We start from the raw sequence: 23,331 nt of genomic DNA on the forward strand, positions 1-23,331 counted from the left end.
AATTCTCAGGGTGCCCGACAACCTGCCACAGGTACACCTTTTATTCTTCTAACAAGAAAGGAATGACGCAGCAAAACTCTTGTCTACTTCCAAGGAAGAGATGAAAATACACAAGCTTGTCTGTTGTTAGACTGAGATTCTAAGTGGTCAATGCTTGGCTTGTATAACTCTAAACTAGGCTTCACCAAAGGTCAAGCCAGCAAGATTGATCAGAGGGTAAAGGAGCTTACCACCAAGCTTGAGGACCTGAGTAAGACAGGGACTCACAGACAGTCCTCTGACTTTTATTTGCACACATACAATAATTAAGTAAATGTAAGAAAAACCTTTAAAGATGAGCTTGTTATCTTATAAAATTCAGGCTGTTAAGTACAGTGGCCAAGAAACAAAAGTCCTAGATGGTGACTGTCATTATTCTCTCTTCAGCATCATGTCTTCTGGCTTTCCTTAGAGTTTGTAAGTCTTCCTTTGCCCAAGAAGTCCAGGAGTCTCTTCTGCTTAAATTCTACTATTTCCTCTTAGGGATTTGTTCACATTTTCCCTCTAGTAAACTACAAACACCTGAAGACAGAGTTAATATGCAGTCTTTTCTTGAGTGGGGTGGGGCAAAAAGTGATCAACATATTTTATTTGAGCCAATAAATCAACATATTTTATTTGAGCCAATAAATGAATTTCCAACTTTTCTGATAAAGGACAAGAATTTCCAAGAATCCATCAACTAAGATTTCTTTTTTTTTTGTCAACAAGTACTGAAAAAACTGTCCTGCCTGAATGGTATCTATTGGTGAAGGAAAATAAAAAACTCACAAAGCATAAGACATGCTTTGTTTTGTTTTTATCATAACATGTGCAGTTATCATACAAGAAAAAAAACCAGTGTACTGACTGGCAAAGAAAATACAGGTCTTCCCCAATAAATTTTAACTGCCAATAAATTTAATTAAAATCAACCAGTAGCAACAGAATCTTGCCCCCGTCTCCTAAGAGGTCTCCTAAGTCTGTGACAGTTCAGACTTGAGGTTCATAAATACTTGCATCCCAGGAAAAGGCAGGGGGAGTGAATACAGTGGGAATCACAAGCTGCAGACATGGGAAATTGCTTCCAACAGAATTCAGGGAGAGAATACATCAAGAGAAACCTGCAAGCAGCCACAGTCCCACGTGACCAACCCCTTTCACAAGGAGAAGAGATCAAAGGTCAGTCTAGAAGGGACCCCTAGAACTGCTTTGTGGGAGAATTCTGTCACCTTCAAGGTTATGTTCAACTCCTAGAAAGCTATCTGTTCATGAAGAGAAACAAAAACAAGCCAAGGACAAAATAGAAGTCATCAATAGCTGATAATGAGCAACCTCACGTGATAACAAATCTGTTCTGTAAACATTGAGAGTTTGGCCAAGTTTGCTCAGACTGAAAGCAAATGACTCTTTACTGACCACACCCCTGCAGATGCTACTCAATCTTCTCCCAGGGAAACAACTTACCAATCCTGCTCACAAGCCTCTGACCTTGCTTCTGTCAACTGTGGACAGAATTCCTGGCCTCTCTCTTTTAAAACCATTCTCCCACTCACACTGATGACTTTGCATTGGCCAATCCAAGTAGGCATTTTCCAGAAATTGCTTCCTGATTCTTTTGTAAATAATACCCCTCCATCCTCAAGGTCTCAGCTTTACCACAGGAGACTGTGGTAAAAAGTACACTTTTCTCACTTCCTCCTCCTTGGCATTCTCTTCATCGCTAACATAGAAGCACTCGTTTTACATGATTTTCTCTGCCTGGCCTCACTATTCTTACACAACATTCTCCTGAGTCATCTTCAATTCCTCACATTTCCCAGACATCTCTAAACTCTAGGTTCATGTGTTCAGGTATCTGCTCAGAACATGTAAATCGTAAGGCAGGAAGAGACAAACGTTGAGGATTATAGAGGAAGGAAAAGTCCATCTTTAACTGCAAACAAATTAACTGTAACTTTAAGGATGGAAAATAAGTGGGTAATTACTACCTTGCTTAAGAATCAGAAGAGGATCAGAAGTTCAAAGGCATCCTTGGCTACACAGAAAGTTGACAAAGCTAGCCTGAAATACAGGAGACACTGTCTCCAAAACAAATAAAGCAAAACAAAACCACGAATTTGAAAAATAACACAATTATTTACACTGCTTTGTTTTAGTATCCAAAAATCCCATAGCACTTACTTCTCTTAGCTCGACCTTAGAGCAGAAGGTCACTCCAAGGTGATCTGTGATTTTCATAATAATCGCACACAGGAGGACCACATCACAATAAGGGACATAAGAGCAGTCTGTTGCAGCTGCACAAGTTTCTGAATCTGCTCACTTAGACGTTTATTCATGATAGCTAAACTAAGATCCTAACCTACATGTTTGTCAACAGGAGAAATGAATAGAGAATCATGGCATACACATACAATAGAAATTATTTAACCATAGGGAAGGATGATGTAATAATATTTGCAGGTTAAAAAAAATATGGACGCAGCTGGAGACAGTTAATCCTATGAAGCAAATTAAATCAGCCCCAGGAAAGAACATTTTTTTCCCCTCATTTGTGGGTTCTAGATTTTACATATGACATATGTAAACATATGACATGAAACTAAAACTGTTTAGCGGGAACAAATAATGGGGATTAATGGGACATGGAGGAGACAGGATAAAGGTTGATGTGTTCAGCATAACTATGTACTTTCACGACTATGACCGTGTGTAACCCAGTACCATGTACAATGAAAGAAACAACACATCAGTTTGTGAACTATAAGAGGTGTATAAGATTTGACTAAAAACAAAATTTGCTTTTCTTTAAACATTGTCTTCTTTACAATTGTGTGTGTATGATATGCACACACATGAAAATGTACAGGTATGCTCATAACATGCATTCCCAGACCTGAGGAGAATGTCTGGTAGCTTCTATTACTCTCCACCTTTTTTTTTTTTTTTTTTTTGAGACAGAATCTCTCACTGAACCCAAAGGTTGTCTTTTTAGCTAGGCCAAAGGGTCAGAAAGTTCCTAGGACCCATTTCCTCTGCCTTTCCAAAGTGTGGCCCATCTGGCTTTCATAAAGGCGCTGAAGACTTGAACTCAGGATCTCTTGCTTTCGCTCTACAGCAAGCAATCTTACCCACTGAGCCATCTGCCCAGCCCTCCACACTCATTTTGCCAGTCATTAATTTGCCAGGATTAATGTTGCTCCATCTATATTCTTGAGTAAATTAAACAAGAAAGACTGCATGTCTGTAACTCATGAGAATGACCCCACCAGACATGTGCTACGGAGACTCTTCTTTAAAACCTTTTCTTCCCTTCCCGTGACTGCATACCTGAAATTGTTTTTTTTTTCCCCTTCATGAAAGCTATTAGAACAAGCACAGAGCCAGCCTATAAACCATGCTGTCACTCCAACCTGGATTAGATATGTTACCAGAAGGAAGCAAGCCCATTCTCACGTGAGTAACTTTATCTATAATTATATATGAAACTTTGACCAAAACATGTATAAAGTGGAGTGTGGAGATTCATTCTTTCATTGTTAAACTTTATTTTAGTTAATTATAATAATTTTAATGACAATTATATAACTACTACAGAGTCGGGCAGCATTCAAGGAGACTGTAATATTTCTTCTCACCTTGCGGCTCTAAACTGCATAAAAAGGTCCTTACAACAGTATGGCAATGTTGCTTATGGCAGATTAGGGTAATCAGTCTTCCTGTCTTTAGACTAAATCCAGGACAAGAAAAGCAGGGGCTACACATTCTTCTGAGGAGGTTTTGACATCACCCCTATCCTTGTGTAGTTTGCTGGGTGCCAATAGGGGCAGCATCTGTGCTTAAATCTCAGAAGTATGTCTGTGGACAGGCAAGGCTCCTCCTGGCCTCCCCTGCATAGCTCTTTTTATGCAGCCTCATTTTTCCCCAGTGGGCTGTGAGGTCAGTTCCACCAGAATCAAGCACCTCAGAGAACTGCTTGGCATTCATTTTATTTTTGTTTGTTTGTTTGTTTGTTTGTTTTGTTTTGTTTTTCTCCAATTAAATTGCTCTGCTGGGAACCCATAAAACCTATCCTCAGACAAAAATCTCTAGGACCAGCTATCCTGCAGGCTAGGAAAGTTCTGAGGATGATCATACTTCTCCCCATCTAACAGGACAGCCCATGGATCATCATTAGCTCCAACAGACAGAAGGGGAAACAGAATCGTAGCCATTAAGACTCTGCCCCAGGTGCTGTGGCTATGCAAGGGGCTCTAGTCAGGGGAGTGGGCTCCAACTGTAATGGACTCTGGTGGAGGAACGCAGTCAGGAAGCAGAGCTGTGGCATGACAGGATGCTTTCTCGAAACACAGAAGAGTTTCATGTTTATTCTTCGCTCTTCTCACTGGGACCTGACTGCCATTTAATCGGTTAGGCAGACTTCCATCTTGTTTCTCTCAGGAGGCTCATAAGAAACACAGTGGCTGTCATATCTACAGAAAATACTCTTCCTTAAGCATAGTGAGGACTTTGCTTATCTCTTCCCCCACTGAATTTTCAGAATTACACTTACTTTTTTGAATTAATGTTATTCATGTTTGAGTGTTTTGCCTGCCAGTATATCTGTGTACCATGTGCAGCAGAGTCCTGGGGGCAGGGAGAGATATTAGATCCTCTGGGACTGGAGTTATAAGGTTGTTGTGAGCTACTATGTGGGTGTTGGGAATTGAACCTAGGTCCTCTGCAGGCAATGGCTGAGCCATCTCCAGCTGCTGGATATATCAACTTTAATGTCTGGGTTAATGATGTCAAAAGTAGATCAAGTTCAAAATCTACACAAACGAAAGCACATTCAAGAAGTTTAGAATTGTTACTGTACACAAAATTATGAACTAAGCTATGAGTGAGCACCACTGTGGGCTTTCAGCATTCCATGATTAAAGGTCTTAATATTTGAATAAGACTAAAATGAAAATATCCTAGTAAGTTCAACTTTATCTGTATGGGATTTTATTTAATTGAGTGATAATATGAAATTATTGTCATTTATGATCATTATAGAATACTAAATATACTATAACATATATGTTGATCCTTTATCTTAGATTTTGAAGAAAAATGAGAATACATTTTGATGGCATTTAAATATGATGCAGGTGACTCTTCCTTCTCGGGCAGTAATATTTCACAAGGGACAGACACAACAAAGACAAAATATACAATTGAGCTTGACTCACAGCTGGATTCCACTTACACTACTTACTTCCAACTAACAACATAACTGTAATCATTTCAGCCTCTTGTCCATTTTCTTGCATTTCCTTCTCCATTTTTCATTGTTAGGGTTCTTGTTATCCTTAACTATTAACTTACCCTTACCTTAACTATTTTAATAGTTTCCTAAGCAATCTCTCTCTGTGTGAATCTGTCTCTTTGTCTCTGTCCATCTTTCTGTGTCTCTGTCTGTCTGTCTGTCTCTCTCTGTGTCTCTGGTTTTGCCCTTCCTCCTAGTTGGTCTCCAATGTTGGTATCCATGTAGACTGAACCGCTCTCCTCCACTCAGAAGTAGGGCTTAAGCCTAACTTCCTCAGGCTGTGTCTGAAGTTTATCATGACTTGCTCCTGCACACTCTCCTGACTCACCCTTACCTCTCCTCATGCCTCATGGTTCCACAGTGCCCCTGTTCAGCCACTGAAATTGAACCTCTCTCCTCCTACAACTCGCCCATCAATATAATTTGTCAGCACTCCTTCCAGACCCTAAAATCCCCAGTCTCCCATAGTACCTGTGTACCTTCTGAGTTTCCTGTTAGCAAAGCCATGGTGTTCACTGGAGAATCCCCAAATGTCCACAAAATCCCTATTTACTGCACATTACCCTTGATCTCCTAGAAGACTCAGAATCGTCACTGCATCCCCAATGCTGCATGCATGTCTGCACTTGCATAGAAGTGCACAGTCACTATTGCTGAGTCAGATGGAACAATTTCTCAAGCAGGAAGGCAGTGGCTGGAGAGCCCCATTCGGCCCTCACACTGACTTCACACTGTTCTCCAGTGTCAAGACATCATTATGATTGCGTCAGTCCGGAACCTACCACTGTTTGTACCTTGCCTCCTGGGATGGCTGACCTACCTTTGAGCATTTCCACAGAATTATACATTTGTTAATCACCTATTAGTAGACATTTTGTTAGTAATGTGTAAACCAAAAAGGAAAAGTGGGTGGATAAAAATAAAAAAAAAGAGAGAGACTTAAATAATACAAGAATACAAGTTAACACAAGCCATCACAGACACATCAGGGAATGCAAAGAAGAAAAAAACATAAAACTAAATAAGGAGAGATGAGAAGATATTATGACATGTGGATGAGACCTCAGGTGCGTGCACCAACAGAGAGATGCAGGAACTGGCCAGCAATGGAAATTGAACTTATCTGTGCTGAATATACTAAAAGCCCAACAAAGCCAACAGGAGTGGTAGAATTCTACAAACTTGAATCTACAAAAGACAGAACCTGCCTTCTGTTGAGGTTGAGTTGTCTAACCAGGCAGCTAATTTTACAAACTTCATGCTGTATTTTCCTTACCAATCAAGGGTTTCAATACAGCCATAGTCTTTTCTTCTAGGCTAGAATCACTTTTCTTGTATCAAGGTCTCTGGCATCAAGCTAAAGGTAATTCATAGTCATCCATTCCATGGTACAGCCACAAAACAAAATCTGAAGTGCCAGCAAATGGGAGCAAGCAAGAAAATAGGAAAAAACACTCATCAAAAAGGTTGATGAAGATGCCTTGCATACTTCTTGGTGTCTTTTAAGACACCAAGATTGCCTTTTAAGACTGTCTTGGTGGTCACATACGAAAGTCAGCAGAGTTAAAATAATTCTGTTTCTGTTAAGCACTGTACATTCTCCCCCACATAGTATATTTCCTTAACTAATTCTTTGGGATGTGCTTATTTTCTCTTTGACATGTTCAACTTGTATTAATTCCAAAAGAAGCTCTGAGAACAGAGAACTTTGATCTTCCTTTTCCTTTGGCAAAAACAAAGTGTCTTTTTTTTTTTTTAGCTTGGAGATGGCAACAGTAGCTTTTCCTTAGCTTTCATATGGAAAACAATAGAGTTTCTTACTGTCTAGACAGATATGGTTCTCTTCCAAATATGTTTAGAAAATGAAAACGATTTTATCTGCTTCTATTTGTCAGACTATGAAATAATTAATCTTCAAAAATAAAACCACAAGCAGGACTTATCACAAAAACCTGAAAACTCATAAACTAGTAATTCTAATCTCCTTTATTCTCCTTATCAAATTACATTAAAAATTCTTTTAAGGTAAGTAAAGTTAATATTAGTTACAAGTGTAATGTCTCAAAGGCAAATGAATTGGTCTGGCTTCAAAAAGTACAGCCCAGGTGAGTTAAACGAGATGTATTAACATTAGAATACATGTTGTTACATCACCTTCTCAGTAAAACTATGGTGTCAAGGTTTCATAGAATTGCAGTACTTTTCAAATAAAAAGGAGACACTGCTCTCAAAATGTCACTACAACTTCAACTTTATCTGTTCTCATCTCATGTGAAATTTATGAACCTTGACTCTGCTGATAAATTTTCTGGAGAGATCTCCAACAGAGTCAGCATCTGTACCCTTCAAATGGTCTGAAAAATTTTGGATATAAAACAAAGTAGACTGGATAGTGGAATAAATTCAACATAATAATAATGTGACAAGTGTGTGGCCATGCATTACAACTAATATGATCTCTAATTCAATATAACTATTTGGAGAATGTATGGATAGATAGATAGATAGATAGATAGATAGATAGATAGATAGGCAGGCAGGCAGATAGGTGATTGACAGACAGACAGATAGGTAGGTAGATTGATAGACAGATAGGTAGGTAGGTAGGTAGATAGATAGACAGATAGCCATTTTTCCTCATCCTATTGAAGAAATCAGATAAATAATTCCCTAATTAAAACAAAACTAATGAATTTTTTAAAAGTTGTACAGTTTAGAAGTTGATTTATGATAGCTTTAGATGTAACAGAAGGCTCTCTGTAGGAAGATGAATCTGAGATGGGTCCTAAGTAATTACAAAATAATTATACTTTCAACAAAAGACAATGGAGCCGAAGCGTGTCCTGGATTAAAGGTGGCCTGGCAGAATCCGGGCAGGAACTGAGGATTAAGGGGGTAAAAGGTCAGATCAGTTCCTCATTCTTCTCTCGTGATCTCCAGCCTCAGTCACACTCTACAAATTCTCCCTTTACCTTTGGGATTTTGATAATGTCATCCCTCTCTTAGAAAATAATTGCCATCCCTGCCAAGTTTCCCTTCAGGACCCTTTCCCCTAAACACTGCCACCTCATCCTGGTTCAGAGCTCAGCTTAAAGGGATCTTCTTCAAGCAACTCACAGCTGAAACCGCCACGCCCCATACTCCCCACAGCTGGGGTGGGTGCTTTTCTTGCACACTTGCCTACGCAGTGTTGGCTCACATATCTTTGTTGATTATTAGGGGGAGTTTATATTAGCATTTACCTTAAGCCAATGACATAACACTCCCAGCAGGCAGACTCTTAGCTGCTGCAATGCCACCAGAATGCAGCGCTGTCCTTGGTACTTGGCAGGCAGGTGGCGTCTGCTCGGTAAATGGCTAGGGCACCAGAAAGTGTAGGCTTTTACTCTGCAGGAAAATTTGTCACTTAAGTAAAGCCTACGGTTTGGAAACTGTGGCTCCTTCTTTATTTCTTATGTAAGAAACACACCTAGAAAAATCTGTAAGCATCCCAAACTGACTCAGATCCTTCCCAGAGTTGGATTGTTATCAACCATGACAGAATCACTTCTCGTGTAAGCCCCAAAACCTACATACTCAGCCTCCCAAACAGGAATTAAATATACACATTTGGTTTATAGTTGGTTGCAGAGATGTCAAAACATGGACACCTTAAATAAACAAAAATAACAGAAAAAAAAACAACTTTGTTTCGAGACAGAGTAAAAGACACAGAAATACCACAGAGGAGACGAGTATACAATATTTCTATATAATTAAAAATGTATCACATCATTTAACTCTGAAAGCTGCCACCCTATATGGGAAAATAATTTAAAGACAGCAGCAACATTATTTCCATGCTAATGTCTGTTCTCTGTTACTCCTCTGATTGTTCATTGTAGCTGATACTTTCACTGATTTAATATGGCTTACATACACCCTCCCCCATCAATAGGTCACAATATTTTCCATTTCAAACTCTGCTGCACTGTCTGCCACGCAACAAAGGGATTGACAACAGTGTTTTATGGTGTGAGGCCACCAAAGAAAGAGAGAAAAGGGCATGAGCTACAGGCCCAGGACCTGCTAAAGCATGAGCTGACTGTGTGCTTTTCCTACATTTTCTCCTGTACCTGAAAACCTGAAATGACAGTCTATCTGCCCTATGCATTGTAACTGCCACATGACAGGAACACACATGCCCTGACATATTTCCCTCTGTGGATGTGGAGAGGTGGCATGCTTGTGCTTCATGCAAATGCTGTCATGAGAGTAACCAAAATACACACTTCCGGCTGTCATTTTCCAGTTGAACACACTGTCCAAACCATGTGACTCTGGGATGGGTATGTGTAGTATTTCTTTGTGACATAATTTTTTTCTATGTGTAGTATTTCTTTGTGACATAATTTTTCCCTATTGATCACAGAAAATACATTCGCATTTCAAAAGGCCTTTAAATTGTTGCCTATTTGTGTGTAGTGTGTATGCCTGCTTGTCTGTGTGTGCGTCATGTGAGGTAGGATACATGCAGAGCCACAAAAGGGTGTTGGATCCCCTGAAACTAGAGTTGCAGATGAGCTACCATGAGGGTGTGGGGAACAAACCCAGGTCCTTGCAAACACAGTACAAGCTCTTAAACTCTGAGTTATCCTTCTAGTCCGTTAAATAACCTTTTTAAAAGACGCGCCATTCTCCACTCACACAGGCTCATCTTAAGAGAGCCTCCAATTTGAAGAATTTTCTCATATTCTGTACAAATGACAGAATTACCATTAGATACCCCAGATCATGAGCCCTAAAAGAATCAGTATGCAGCTATTAATTCACATAAATAATAAATGACATCAGCTAAGATAGAACTTGTTTTTTTAAAAATTTTGTTTGACTTTACTATTCATTTTACACTAAAAGCAATATTAGGAAATAATTATCGAAGGCCCTAACACTTCAAGGACTTCTTGGATTCAGAGAACGTTGTTCACACTGACAATTTATATCTTTAGTCACCACACTGTGGTGCTTTTTTGCCAATAGAGGATTCATTAAAATGAAAGAATTTAGTAGTGACAAATTACCTTTAAGTAGGGCATGACAAAATGAGGCTGATGGAAAGCATGGATAATGGCCAGGCGAGGGAAGGAAGGAGGAAGAGAGGGAGGGAAGGAAAGGAGAGATGGAGAGATGGAAGGAAGGAAGGAAGGAAGGAAGGAAGGAAGGAAGGAAGGAAGGAAGGAAAGAAAGAAAGAAAGAAAGAAAGAAAGAAAGAAAGAAAGAAAGAAAGAAAGAAAGAAGAGTAGAGGATACAGCAGGGTTGAAGGTAGGGTAGGAAGATAGAGCAGGTAAGGGAGTTATAATGGAGAGGATAGAGCAGATAAGGGGGTTGAAATCAGGGTTAGCAATACTCCCACACTTCTGATTCTGTCAGAATTTTAGAGTTAAACACTTCAGTTATTGTTGTTCTTTCATAAGCAGAAATACATCAGTCAAAAAATGATTTATCCCTTGGTTCAAGAAAGAGTTTATATTTGGAACTATTTACGCTAGCTCAGCCTTGTTCACAGGGTAAAGAGCTAAGCAGGCATCTTTAGGAAAGAAAGGCCATGGTGCCAGTGGCAAAGCTCCCAGACTCTTTCCCACCGGTATCTCCCTCAGATTAGAAGGGTGAGCTGAGGTGGCTGGCCTGAGTTTCCTCATTACACACTGTGGAAATGTTAGCTGTCACTAATGTCATTTGCAATGGATGCATGTACTATTAGCAGACAGGACTGAATCAATTAAAATTTCTAGTGGATTCTCCACTGTACTTAGACTAATACCCAAAGTATCTCCAATAAGAACAGCCCTACACAGTCAGTCAGGCTCTGTCTATTTCCTTCAGTGAGATTCATGCTCCCCGGGTGCTAGAATCCTATTGGCTTTCCTTTGTGTTGCTTTAACATGATATGTTTGTTCACATGAATTATTGTTGCATTAACTTTTCCTGGGAAGACAAAGTAAATCATTCCAGATTGGCACCAATGATAGACTAAGTAAGATTTCACCAAAGTCCAGCTTGGGGATGACCAATTAGCTTACCATGCCTTCTTACAGACCACAGTTGCAGAGTTGACTGTAAAGATGTGGGAAACCCTCAAACGGCAGCATCCCTGCAAAGTTCCACCCCATCATGGATGGTGGCCTCATGGAATCTGCATCATGGAGTCTGGCTTAAATCATCCCTTTACTTCTACCTATGGCCTTGAATCCGCTAAGATCATTTGCCACTGTTGTGGGATATAATGCTAAAATCCCAGGCAAGGGTCTCCTGATCCTTCCCATGCAGTTTCAACAGGCTCACTACCATTAGTAGTTTTGGTACCACTGTATTGCTCTATTCTAGTTGTCATGGCGACAGGACAAAGTCCAAGACGGCATCTCCTCAAAACCTGAGGAAAAAGCATCACATAATACTTGCAGGCATTGGTTCACTTTTTGGAAGGTCATTCCTGTATCTGGGCAAGGATGTCTCCTTGTGACTCAGGCTAATGTTCAAACACCACATGTCTTTCCTCCTCTCAGGATAACCTCAAGTATGTTGGGTGAATGAATGACTGATTGTACCAAATCAGAGCAATGGAGGCCAGTGGGTGATCAGATACAAAAACAGTAACAGACAACTTGGTTTCTGTATTAAAAAAGTGACTCTACTCACTGAGATGGCATTATATACGACAAAAAAAAGAATATTATTAGGAAAAAAATAGTTCTTTGGTTTAAGGCTGGTTTTCACCAGTCACTCTCTGGATAAGTGTATGTTTTCCTTAAAATAGAAATGATAACGAAGGGAACATTAAGCTTACAAGTAATCCATGTAAGTTGCTCTTCATGGGCTGACTCAATATGTCCTTAAAATTTGGTAGGTATAATGTCTGTTGTTTGCTAGGTGGATGATTAAATCCATCTGCTCTTGGCTGCTCTACAGCAACAGAACTGACTGTTTCTACTTGCATGGTATCCTTCTCACTCTTACGTGGTAGTCTACTGGTTGATCATGCTGGAGCCCTTTAGAAAGGAGCATAGAGCCAGGCTCTAGCTGTAAGCCCCTCCCAGGTCCTTTAGCAGAGCTGCTGATGCGGAAGCACTGTCTCCTCTTCTCTATGTAACATTGATCCATAGTGAACACATTTACCCCGATCCACATAGAGGAAACGGTGCCAACAGATGGCAAGAAGAATGCTCAGACGCTAGACTGGTGTCACCACAGCCCTGAATGTCTGCATCACACAGCCAATACATCATTTTCCTTATGCTAGCTTGCGTTTACTTGCTGAGGCTTATCATCTAAGGAATATTTCTAATCACACAAAGGCCAAAAAGATGTTTTATGAAGTCCAGTGAGTAAATGAGTCCAGAATTAAATGAGTTCTAGGGAAAGAGAAAGGGGTGCTAGGATTATGAGGGGGAAAATATTAAAACAACAACAACAAAAACCCTCCTGTTTTAAGAGGGCCATCAATGTTCTTGAAACGGCAACTATTATCTCCCAGCTCTGATAAACAAAAGCAAATTTCTGAAGTAACTAAGAAATATCTGTGTTTATAAAGCCACAGGTGAAAAAATAAGGAAGAAATTCACTATAAATTCAAGAAACAGACAGGAAGAGAAGACACTTCTGGAAGTAGGAAGATAATTGCCTTCCTGTGCAAAGGAAATGTAATGAGTAACAAGGAGGGCAGACAGTCATTACTGGCAAAGGTACTGAATTCGTACCAAGGAGTGTATACTTCTGAAATCCTTTCTTGAGGAGAAATATATTAAAATATTTTCCTATGTGAGTAAAAGAGTGTGTAAGACCTCTGCTTATTCTTCATAATCATCAATAAATACCCTGTCAAGTATGTTGTATATCTACAGTAATACTAATTTTTCTTTAAAGTAGACTCACGGAGATGGGAAAGTTATGTCCTACTCCCCACTGCTTTCTGCTTGTTTGACCTAAGCATTGCTATAGTTTAAATGTGGCATCTCCCGCATAGTGCATGTGTCTGGATAATGTGGTCCCACTTGGTGGTGCATTCCAATGTAAGAAGTTTGCAATGGGAAAATAGCTGACAGCAGCAGGACCGTAAGGTTAAGACTTTGCATGCTATACTTGCTTCTGTCTTGAGCCTTTACTCTCTGCGACCTGACCACCAAGAAGTGAGGGACCCCATCTCAATACTCCTAATGTACTCCATGATGCACTAAGTCCTATGTCAAAATTAACATGAGTCAAAATAGACTTTTCTCTCCAGGTATCTGTGTGAGACATTTGGTCACAGCAACACAAAAGTAACCAATACCAGCAATGCAATTTAACACATACCAGTGGGGAGCTTTTTATGGGAAAATATTTTGACAAATACAAAAGAGGACACCAAAGTCAGCTAACCCTTCAACCCAAAGACTTCATACTACAATAAAGAAGGCAAGAGATCTATAATGATGACTTAAAAGTCAGGAAGAGAAACTAAAGTCTATAATTATCATAAAAAGAAAAGAAAAGAAAAAGTTGGAAGAGAGACCACTTAGTCATTTAGGTCTGGATAGTGGTTCTGCAATTTGAGTGTGAGAAAGGATGAATCATGGGTAAAGCTTGTTATAACCCAGACAATGGGGCACACTTAAGAGTTTTTAAGATGCATTGCTGGTCTGGGGACTGTCCTTTGAGAACTTCGATTTAGGAAATGGTCTTCAGTTCTGGCTGCACACTAAACTCCTAGGCATCTTTTGTCCAGGATTCATTACAAAGCCATAATAAGTGAATACAGAGAAGACTGCAGCAGCATGAGAAGATGATTCATAAGCAGCCTTCTCAGGAGTTGGGAGACAGAGAAAGCAGATGCTAAGGAGGAATGAGGAGCCTAGAGAGGGCAAGAACGAGGCATAATGAGGAGGGAGAACACAAGTGATGCAGCAGCAGAGGAAGGAAGTACAGGATCAGGTCACGAAAGTGCTTCACTGCCAAGCTAGGGAGACTGTTATGTCTCTTAGACACAACAGGAAACCATGAAAGACCTCCAAAATGAAGAGTGACCAGTCTGCAATCACAGCACTGAGAAGATGAATTTGAGACAGGGTTAAGTAGGATGCTTCAACAGTGGTCCCTCTTCTTAAAATGAGCATATGAAAGCATGCTCAAGGCTGTTTATTCTTTAGAAATGCTTGAATCTTGTATCTAACTCAAAGACAACCTAGGAATATTTTTAGAATTAGGAAGGCAAAAGTCCCCTCTGTAACAACAGTCAAGAGAAATATTTTTTTTTTTTTTAGCTTCCAAAGCCAATGATTAGTCAGGAAATTAGGAACAAACTGATTATGAATTTAAGGTTAACAATTTTCATTCATGTGAAAGAGTTAGTACATTATATATCTCTGAGAAAGACAAAGAAACAAAATTGAAGTAGCCTAAGACATTCCAAATCGGAATCATCAGGATCTCAGAATACACTTGCTAAGGAAGGGTAAATAAGTAACTGAAAAAAAATTAGGTATTTAAAGGTTACTAAAAAGGATAAATGATGGATGGAGCAGAAAGCACAGTAGAAAGAATAGGTGCATGAAACCAGTAAGGTTAGTGTTACTAGGGGAAAAAAAAATCACCAGGTGCAACATACACCCCCTGCTGGTCATCTTATGAATCAATTTAATGTTCAGCATTCAGCCACATTCCTTGGGAAGAAAAGTCATAATAGCATTTTTTTATTTATAAAGACTCAAGCTACCTCCTTTAACAATAAATGTTAAACAAACAAGCCAGAACCATAAAGAGAGGTACCACACTGTCTTATTGTATGACTCTATATTAATCTTTCTCTGGTGCCACCACTCCCTCAGGCTGTGTGTGTGTGTGTGTGTGTGTGTGTGTGTGTATGATCATAAAATTATAAGCAGAATCATGCAAGTGAAGGAAGAGATTTCAAGAGAGGGAGAGAGTAAGGAAAACATAGTAATGGAATACAGGAAACATGCAAGTTGAAGATGGACATATTTACCTGGGAGGAAAGGGCATGGGGAAGGGGCATTGAAGGAGGACCCTAAGAGAGAAAATATATATATATATGTATATATATATACATATATATATTCATTCATATATATAAATGAATGAAACTACTGTAACAGATGCATTGCTTTGTATGTTAACTTTAAAAATATTTAAAAACAAAGGTTTAATCTGTCAAATAATTTTAAAAGTGATCTGTCAACTACCTCACTCATGAGAGGGAAATATATTGTAATAATTGTTGAAAATGAAAGCTTCTAAGTTACAATCCAGTTCCTTTCCACTGGCTATGGTTATTTTTTTCTTGCCATTGTATCAATGTATTATCAAGGAAATCAGTGGTTTCCATTTCGGGGGTCTTAGTCTTGCTAATAAGAGAACTTTAAAACAGCTATAAAAAGAAATTTTGAGGATTATTCTATTAGAACCTGGAAGGAAAAAAAAACAATAGAACAGGCAAGCTGTAGATCTCAAAAGCTAAGGGGAAGAGGAGCTAGTGAAAAGGAAGAAAAGAGACACTCTATTTTGAGTTTGGGTCCAAGAAGCCTTCATACTTAGCAAAGCAGCTGTGTGGTGGAGGGAGGAGGGACAGGGGCACCTACAAACATAGGTTAAAAAAATATTCTTAAGCAACTTTAGGCTTTTGACTAGGATCCAAAAAGGAGGAAAACAAAAGAAAAAGGAAAAGGAAACGAAAGGAGTTACACTTACAGTTAGAATTACAAAAAAAAGGCAGCAGGCTTAGGGGCCAGAAAGAGGCTTCTGTGCAGTACAATTACATCACTTCACTGAGGAAGACATTATCCCTCCCATCTCCTTAGCATATCATAAATTTTGGTGTTCTCCTAGTCAAGTGATTGACAGGCTCTGCACAGGAGACAGCCCTATGCAATGCTCTAATCTCAGGGCAGGTCAGAAGGTCAAGCCCCTACTTAGCACCTGAGATAGAACTCATGGGTCAGGAGGAATTAGTTTTCCCTTAACACTAATCTTAACAAAGACCTGATACCTCTACTCTTCCATATATTCTGTGAATCCTAAGGAAAGGGATGCCGATGTTTCCTTTTGTCGTGTTATCAGAGAAACAGGTTAGGTCCAAAGCCAACCATGAGGGAAGAAGCCATCCTAAGGGCTTCCAACTCTGCTAATATATGTGGTATCTGCACAGTAACCATCTAGGAAGAAAGACAATACTAAAACTCAAGCATTATTTATTTGGATGCAGATATGCTTTTCCAATAACAAGCACATAGCCTTCCTATCTTCACAAGGACCCCTTTCCTCCCCATGTGAGGGGTCAGCTGTTCAATGGCATATATACTTTCCCTGCAAGTCGTTGGCCCCTCTACAAGGATGGTATTTTCCCTTGAAACAATCTGCTATACCTTAATCTCATGCCTTTATTTTCCCCAGAAAGTAAAACCTCAGCACAGAATATTCCAAAACTCTTTTTCTTCATCATTTTCATGGGACATACACATTAGGGTATGTGAGACATCAAACATTATTAAGTATCAAAGGAAATATCATCGATACTCTAAGCCGATGAAAATGCTACACATCCTGGTCATGTGGTCAAAGTGGTTACAGCCTAACAGAAAATGCAAAACCAAGGCAACAAAAGCGGAGGTTGCATACCTGAGCTTCTGATTGTACTGTTTGACCTTTTCCAGGGAGGCTGTGTTTATCTGCGCTTGAAACTCTTCCACGGAAATGTTGTCTCTATAGAAATATCCTTCCATGCTCTCCAATGCTGTGTAAAAAGTGAAGAGTTTACATGCCACCTTATAATTTGCTCTCTGTGCATCTCTTCCAATCCTGCTAATTCTTGATAGATAAACCAAAATGTGTCCAGTATGAACAGGTATGCAACAAAGGACTCCAAAAAAAAAAAAAAAAGAAGTGCCCAGGGCTTTCAAAATATATATTGAACAGTTGGTGAAGTCTGCTTTTTTTTTTTTTTCCTTAAGTGGGCAAAGGAAATTTCTGGTTTAAACTGTCTTGTATTTTTAAAACATTTTGAATGCATTGTAGAAGACTAGAATATGCCGCCCCAAAATATGTCTTTTTGGCATAAGGATTATTTTCAGCTGGTTATTTTTAGAAATGGCAAGGCATAGGCAGTATTCAGGAAACAAAGTAAAATTTAGTCCTTTGTAAGAGGAATTTGTATCCAAAATTGAAAGCTGCATTTTGTGTGTACCCACACCAGGGGAGGGGGACCAGTGAGGGGGGGGAATGGAGAAGTGCATTTGCATAAAATCCCCTGTTTTGCATCATGAAGAAAAAGAAACAAAACCATAAGAGCTTCTGGACCCTGCACAAGCCACTGAGATAAATTTATACAACAAACCTCCTCCTTATTTTTTTTCATGTCTTAGTGTTTCTACTGTTGCAACAAAATACCATGACCAAAAAGAAAGTAGGGAGGAAAGGGTTTAATTGGCCTACACTTCCACATCACTGTTAGTCTTTGGTCACTGAAAGAAATCAGGACAGGAATTCAAATGCGGGCAGGAGCTGATGCAAAGGCTATGAAGCCAGGGCTACCGACTGGCTTGCTCAGCCTGCTTTCTTACAGAACTCAGAACCACCAGCTGATGGATAGCACCGCTCCCAATGGGCTGGGCCCTCCTCCATTGATCACTAACTGAGAAAATGCCTTACAGCTAGATCTCATGGAGGCTCCTTCCTCACTGATGACTCTAGCTTGTGTCAAGCTGACACACAAAATTAGACAATACATCTCACTCTACAATTGGTCCTTTATTCCTATTTGTTTCCATGGACATGGGTACAATGGTTTCTCTTTTCTTCATGGGATGCATTCAAAGACAGACCTATAGTAGATGGTGAAACCAGGGATTCTACTGAAGCCTGTGTGGATTTTCACACACAGGCATACCACACACACACATACTATGCACACCACACAGACACACACACACATACACACACACACACACACACAGTTTTGTAATGCCTCTTCCATTTTCACTAGGCGCTTCTGTCCTGTGGCTGTAAGTTCTGCAGTATGACAGTAGAAAGTAGAAGCCCAGAAATTCTTTATCCTCCCAGTGTTATGGGCAGAGGAGCTAGTCTTTCTCTGTATCTCAGTCAAGAGCGTTAACCTTTTCACAGGAAGGTAGCATTTATGTCTCTCTTTAGCATATCCCAATTGCCAAAACCACTATTTTTGCATGTTGGAGCCATCCGTCAGTAAAATCAGGGTTGTTTAAAAATAAGCACTGAGACACCGTATAGCCAAAGACCTGATAACTGAGATCAACTGAGTGACTAGTGGGGAAGTGACTTATACAAGTAAGGAGATGCTGCTTGAATAATGATCTCTCATGCTCTGGTTAGGCAATGAACACCACACTATTCAGAATGGTGCACAATTGAAACTACGAGTCATTTATTTCTAGAGATTTTCATGTACTGTTTTCAGACTATGAAACCACAGAGAATGCGTGTCTGTAACTAAGCTAGCGTCAAAGCTGAAGAGGGACACCTAACATTTCGTACTGCGGCTCTGCTTTGCCTCATACACTATTTTTCTCTTACGTCATGTCCTTCGATCGTTACATTAGACTCTAGGGATGATAGGATTGATCAATGAAGGATCAAACTTCCCTCAAGGAGCAGCCAGATTTGAGGCCCAGGGCCCTCCAGGATGAAACCACTAGGCCAGGATTGGTTACTTCTCTGTGGTTGTAATATAAGACCCTGACACAAGCAACTTAGAGAAAAGTTGTCGTTCCAAAGGGAACATAGGCCAGCATGGCAGGGGAGACACAGCAGCAGAAGCATGAGGCAGGCCTGGCAACCGGGAAGCAAGGTGGCCACATTTAACCCACATACAGGAAGCAGAGAAGGGGAACAGGAAGTGTGGCTGGGAATAAAACCCCAAAGAAAGCTCACTTCCAGTGACACAGCTTGTCTAGCTTGTCTTGCCTAGGGTAGTGGTTCTCAGCCTTCCTAATGCTTCAACCCTTTAATAGAGTTCCTAATGTTGTGGTGACCCACAACCGCAAGATTATTTCCTTGCTACTTCCTAACTGTAATTTTGCTGATGCTATGAATTGTAATGTAAATATTTTTGGAAATGGAGGTTTGCCAAATGAGTCAGCACTCTCCTAAGGAGTCCATAACTTTACCAAACAGTGCCACTAACTGGGAACCGTGTGTTTAAGCACATGAGGCTATGGTGGGCATTTTATAATCAAATCACAACACCCCAAAATAAAGGCACTTATTCATGCTGAGTTACCCCTACATGGAAAGCAGAATATTCACCTTGAGTGACTTCCCCAGAACCCCTCCCTGGCCTGCTGTCACTTAGGCATATTTTAACCATCTCATTTGATATATGTATATATATATATTACAAAATTTTAAACTTCCTATCAGCCCATTATAGACAGACTTGGGGTCACTGACCTCCTTCACATGTTCTTCCCCACATAGCTACACTGATCCACACTCTGCCTCCACCACTGCTTGGCTCTTTGGTACATTAAGACAGCACATGGGGAGAGTTTATGACAGCCTCAGAAGTGATGCTTCTACCCTGAAACTCAAGTAACAAAGACATCTCCATGTTTCCCTTTGGTATCTCTTCCATAGTTTTCTACGTTACGCAGGGCTTGTTTGCCTTGGCCGTACTGATCAGTCGTTGCTACTGGCATCTTTTCCAACTAACAATTATACAGGGTAGAGAGAAACTGTTTTCTCCCTTTCTGACATTCTTTATAAACTAAGCTCACTTCCCTTACTAGAGAACCCACTTGAAGGCTAAGCTGCCCATCTGCTACATCTTGGTAGGGGACCCAGGTCCAGTCATGAATGATACTTGGCTGATGCTTTAGTCTCAGCAAGCCCCTCTGGGCCTGGGTTAACTGGTCCTGTTGGTCTTCTTGTGGAGCTTCTGTCACCTCCAGGTCCTTTCCTCCCACTCTTCCACAAGACTCCCTATGCATTGCCCAATGTTTGGCTGTGAATCTCAGCATCTATTTTGAGGAACTGCTGGGTAGAGCCTCTCGGAGGACAACTCTCACAGGATCACTTCCCCCTGGAGAGGCTGCCTTGCCAGGCCACCAGGGAAGAAGATATGCTCAGTTCTGATGCAACTTGATGAGCTGGGGTGGATGGGAAAGAGTGCTCCCCTTTTCTGAGGACTATGAAAGAGACAAGGGATGAAGGGTAGGACTGGGAAGGGAGGAGGGATGGGGCTACAACCAGGATGTAAAGTAAATAAAAAGTAAATTAATTAAAAATAAAGCTCAAACTTCATGTTATAAATATTATAACAAAAATACTATACTTCAGTTATATTATGCTGTATATATACACATATGTATGGTCTAAGCAGCAGACCTGTGTATTAAGATACATCAGAGTAAAAAAATGTAGCCTGATATAGTGGTATTGAGGCAGGATAGAAAGACATGGAAAATTGTGGGGACATGGGAAAGGAAAGGAGCCCCTCACCCTGGAGTCTGGCTGAAGTTTCCTGAAGCTGAGAGACAACAACTGAGACCAAAAAAAAAAAAAGTAGTCAGCAGTAGTGGCAAATGTCCCAACACTGAGGAGGTAGAGGCACAGATCTCTGTTAAGTTCAAGGCCAGCCTGGTCTACAGAAAGAGTTCCAGAACAGCCAGGGCTTCAAGGAGACACCCTGTTTCATACAAACAAACAACAAACAAGAAAGCCATGCCGTGAATGTTGATGACAAAGTCAACATTCCTTTTACATAGATTCATGTTAATTAAAAAAAAATGTCAAAGTAGCAATGGTTATGGACTAAGCATGCGTGACCAAGCATGGCCTGTGGCGATGTCTGCAGAAAGTGTTTTGTGGCAACTGATGCACGTGATGCAGCTGGACACGGGCAGCACCGTTCCCGCTGAGCATGCCATGGGTTGTATAAAGGTAAAGAAAGTGAGCTGAGCAGTAGTTGTGCCCTCATTCACTTCTTTCTGCTCTCGACACTGGATACGGCCAGCTACTCCCAGAGCCTGCCCTGACTCCTTTCAGTGAAGGGCTGGAACTGTAAGCTCCAAATTATGCCTTGACTTCACCAGTGCTGGAATAGTAAATCATCTTTCTCAGAGCTGCTTTTGTCAGCACATTCATCATAGAAACAGAAATGAAACTAGGGCATTATCGAATCCCATCAAGGCACTTCATTCACCAAAGGGTAGAGAAACTGCCTGGAAACATTTGAGGCTGTCATTTCAGAAACCACCAATACCTTCTATGGGACTATTCTGAAGACAGTTACACAAGGATTTCTTGAAGAGTCTTCACCCATGTTTGGGTATGGACACACCCGTCTCTAAGTAACTCTCCTTCTGTTGCTGCCCAGGCTTAAACCCATGCTAAACATCTCTTCTTAATAAACTCTGATTATAAATCCTGGTATCACATGGGTAAAGTTCTCTGAATAGTTCTCCTTAGTCTACGACAAGAGGTACAATGGAGATGTGACAATGGCCCATGTCTTCCTCCCACTAACTTCTTCTCTGGTGACCATTATGGGACAACCTCTGGAGAAGTATCTGTGAATTCCCTGACTGCTGTTGAACAGTTCTACTCTGCTCTCCTAGCTTATATGTTACCTTGGTTTCTTTTATCTTGGAGAAAATCAAAAGCCCCTAGTGATGTTTAATGAATATAACTGACTCTAAAGACAAGTTTTCTCCTGGAGTTATCAGTCTCTCTTCGTGGGCCAGATGGAACAATCATGGCTATTTGTAGAGATATCACTGTAAGGTCTACTTATTAACAGATAAAGACGTTCTCTTATCTCCATTAGAGATCTAGTGAGAAGTGAATTGGGGTTACACCAAGAAAACTAAGCTTTGACAAGCAGACCATTAGAAAGCTTAAACATGTTTTCCTTCTAGTATCTTCTGAAGGACCAAGGTCCAGGGGACCTGTGGAGATTGAAGCACCAACCAATGACTATGCATAGACTGGATGTAGGCACCCTACACAGATGGAGCTGATGCGCTGATCAGTCCACATATAGGAGCTGACTCTGCCATGGACTCCGTTGCCTGCTTTTCTATCACTTTCCCCTGGCAGGCCTACTGTGCCAGGCCACAGGGGGAAAGGATTCACTTATTCCTGATGCAACTTGATATGCTGGAGTGGGTGGATAAGGAGGCTGCCCCTTCTCTGAGGAGTAGGGGAAGGGGAATAGAGAAAACAGAAAGCAGGGGTGTGACCAGGAGGACAGGAGGGAGGGGGCTACTACCAGGATGTAAAATGACTGACTGGATGAATGAATACACACATACACAAAAGGGAAAGCCTAAACATATTGGCAATGGCTGTTTCTATGCAAACCATTCTCCAGACTTGTCTTGACACGGGCCTACTAGCACACCATACTTTCTTGCTTTAACTACATTATATAAAGCTAGCAGCCTTGGGTACAGGAACTCTGCAGACTTCCTCCTCTATTGCTTAGTTGCTTGACAACTTCAGCTTTTCTCCTTTGATATCATGATTCACCATTTCACTTCTGCATTCTCCCAATATATATGTAGCATTTTATAGAAAGTGCTTTCAACTTTCTAAAGCAGTGGTTCTCAACCTGTGGATTGTAACCCCTGGGAGCTGCATATCAGATATCCTGTATCTCTGGTATTTGTTATTTACGTTACAATACATAATAGTAGCAAAACTTCAGTTATGAAGAAGCAACAAAAACAATTGCATGATTGGGGGTAACCACAACACGAGGAACTGTATTAAAGGTTCACAGCATTAAGAAGGCAGAGAACCACTGTTCTATAGCAAAGACTGTTAAACTAATCTTGGAACCATTCTAAAGAAGCACAATAAGACAATATGTTGAGAAGGTTTCCAAGGATATAGAGAGACAACAGCTACCCAAGCTGTGGGCCTGCTTGATGCCATTGATGGAAATACTGGAAATGCTGACAGTGTGGTACGGTCAGAGAACTCAAGAGGAGCATTTTAGGTTATATTCGTT

At 40.4% G+C, this 23,331-nt stretch overlaps 1 protein-coding gene across 2 annotated transcripts in view; it reads right to left on the reverse strand.

Annotated features, from left to right (window-relative positions):
• The window catches only part of Prex2 (phosphatidylinositol-3,4,5-trisphosphate dependent Rac exchange factor 2), a 276,972-nt gene that overhangs the window by 47,891 nt on the left and 205,750 nt on the right, over positions 1-23,331 (reverse strand). For both annotated transcript variants that reach the window (XM_060385865.1, XM_021653961.2), the window contains one exon: positions 16,962-17,076. In XM_060385865.1, coding sequence (XP_060241848.1) covers positions 16,962-17,076 — 115 coding nt within the window. The remainder of the gene's footprint in view (positions 1-16,961; positions 17,077-23,331) is intronic.

The sequence above is a fragment of the Meriones unguiculatus genome, chromosome 6, assembly GCF_030254825.1.
Source record: "Meriones unguiculatus strain TT.TT164.6M chromosome 6, Bangor_MerUng_6.1, whole genome shotgun sequence".
Classification (NCBI taxonomy): Eukaryota; Metazoa; Chordata; class Mammalia; order Rodentia; family Muridae; genus Meriones; species Meriones unguiculatus.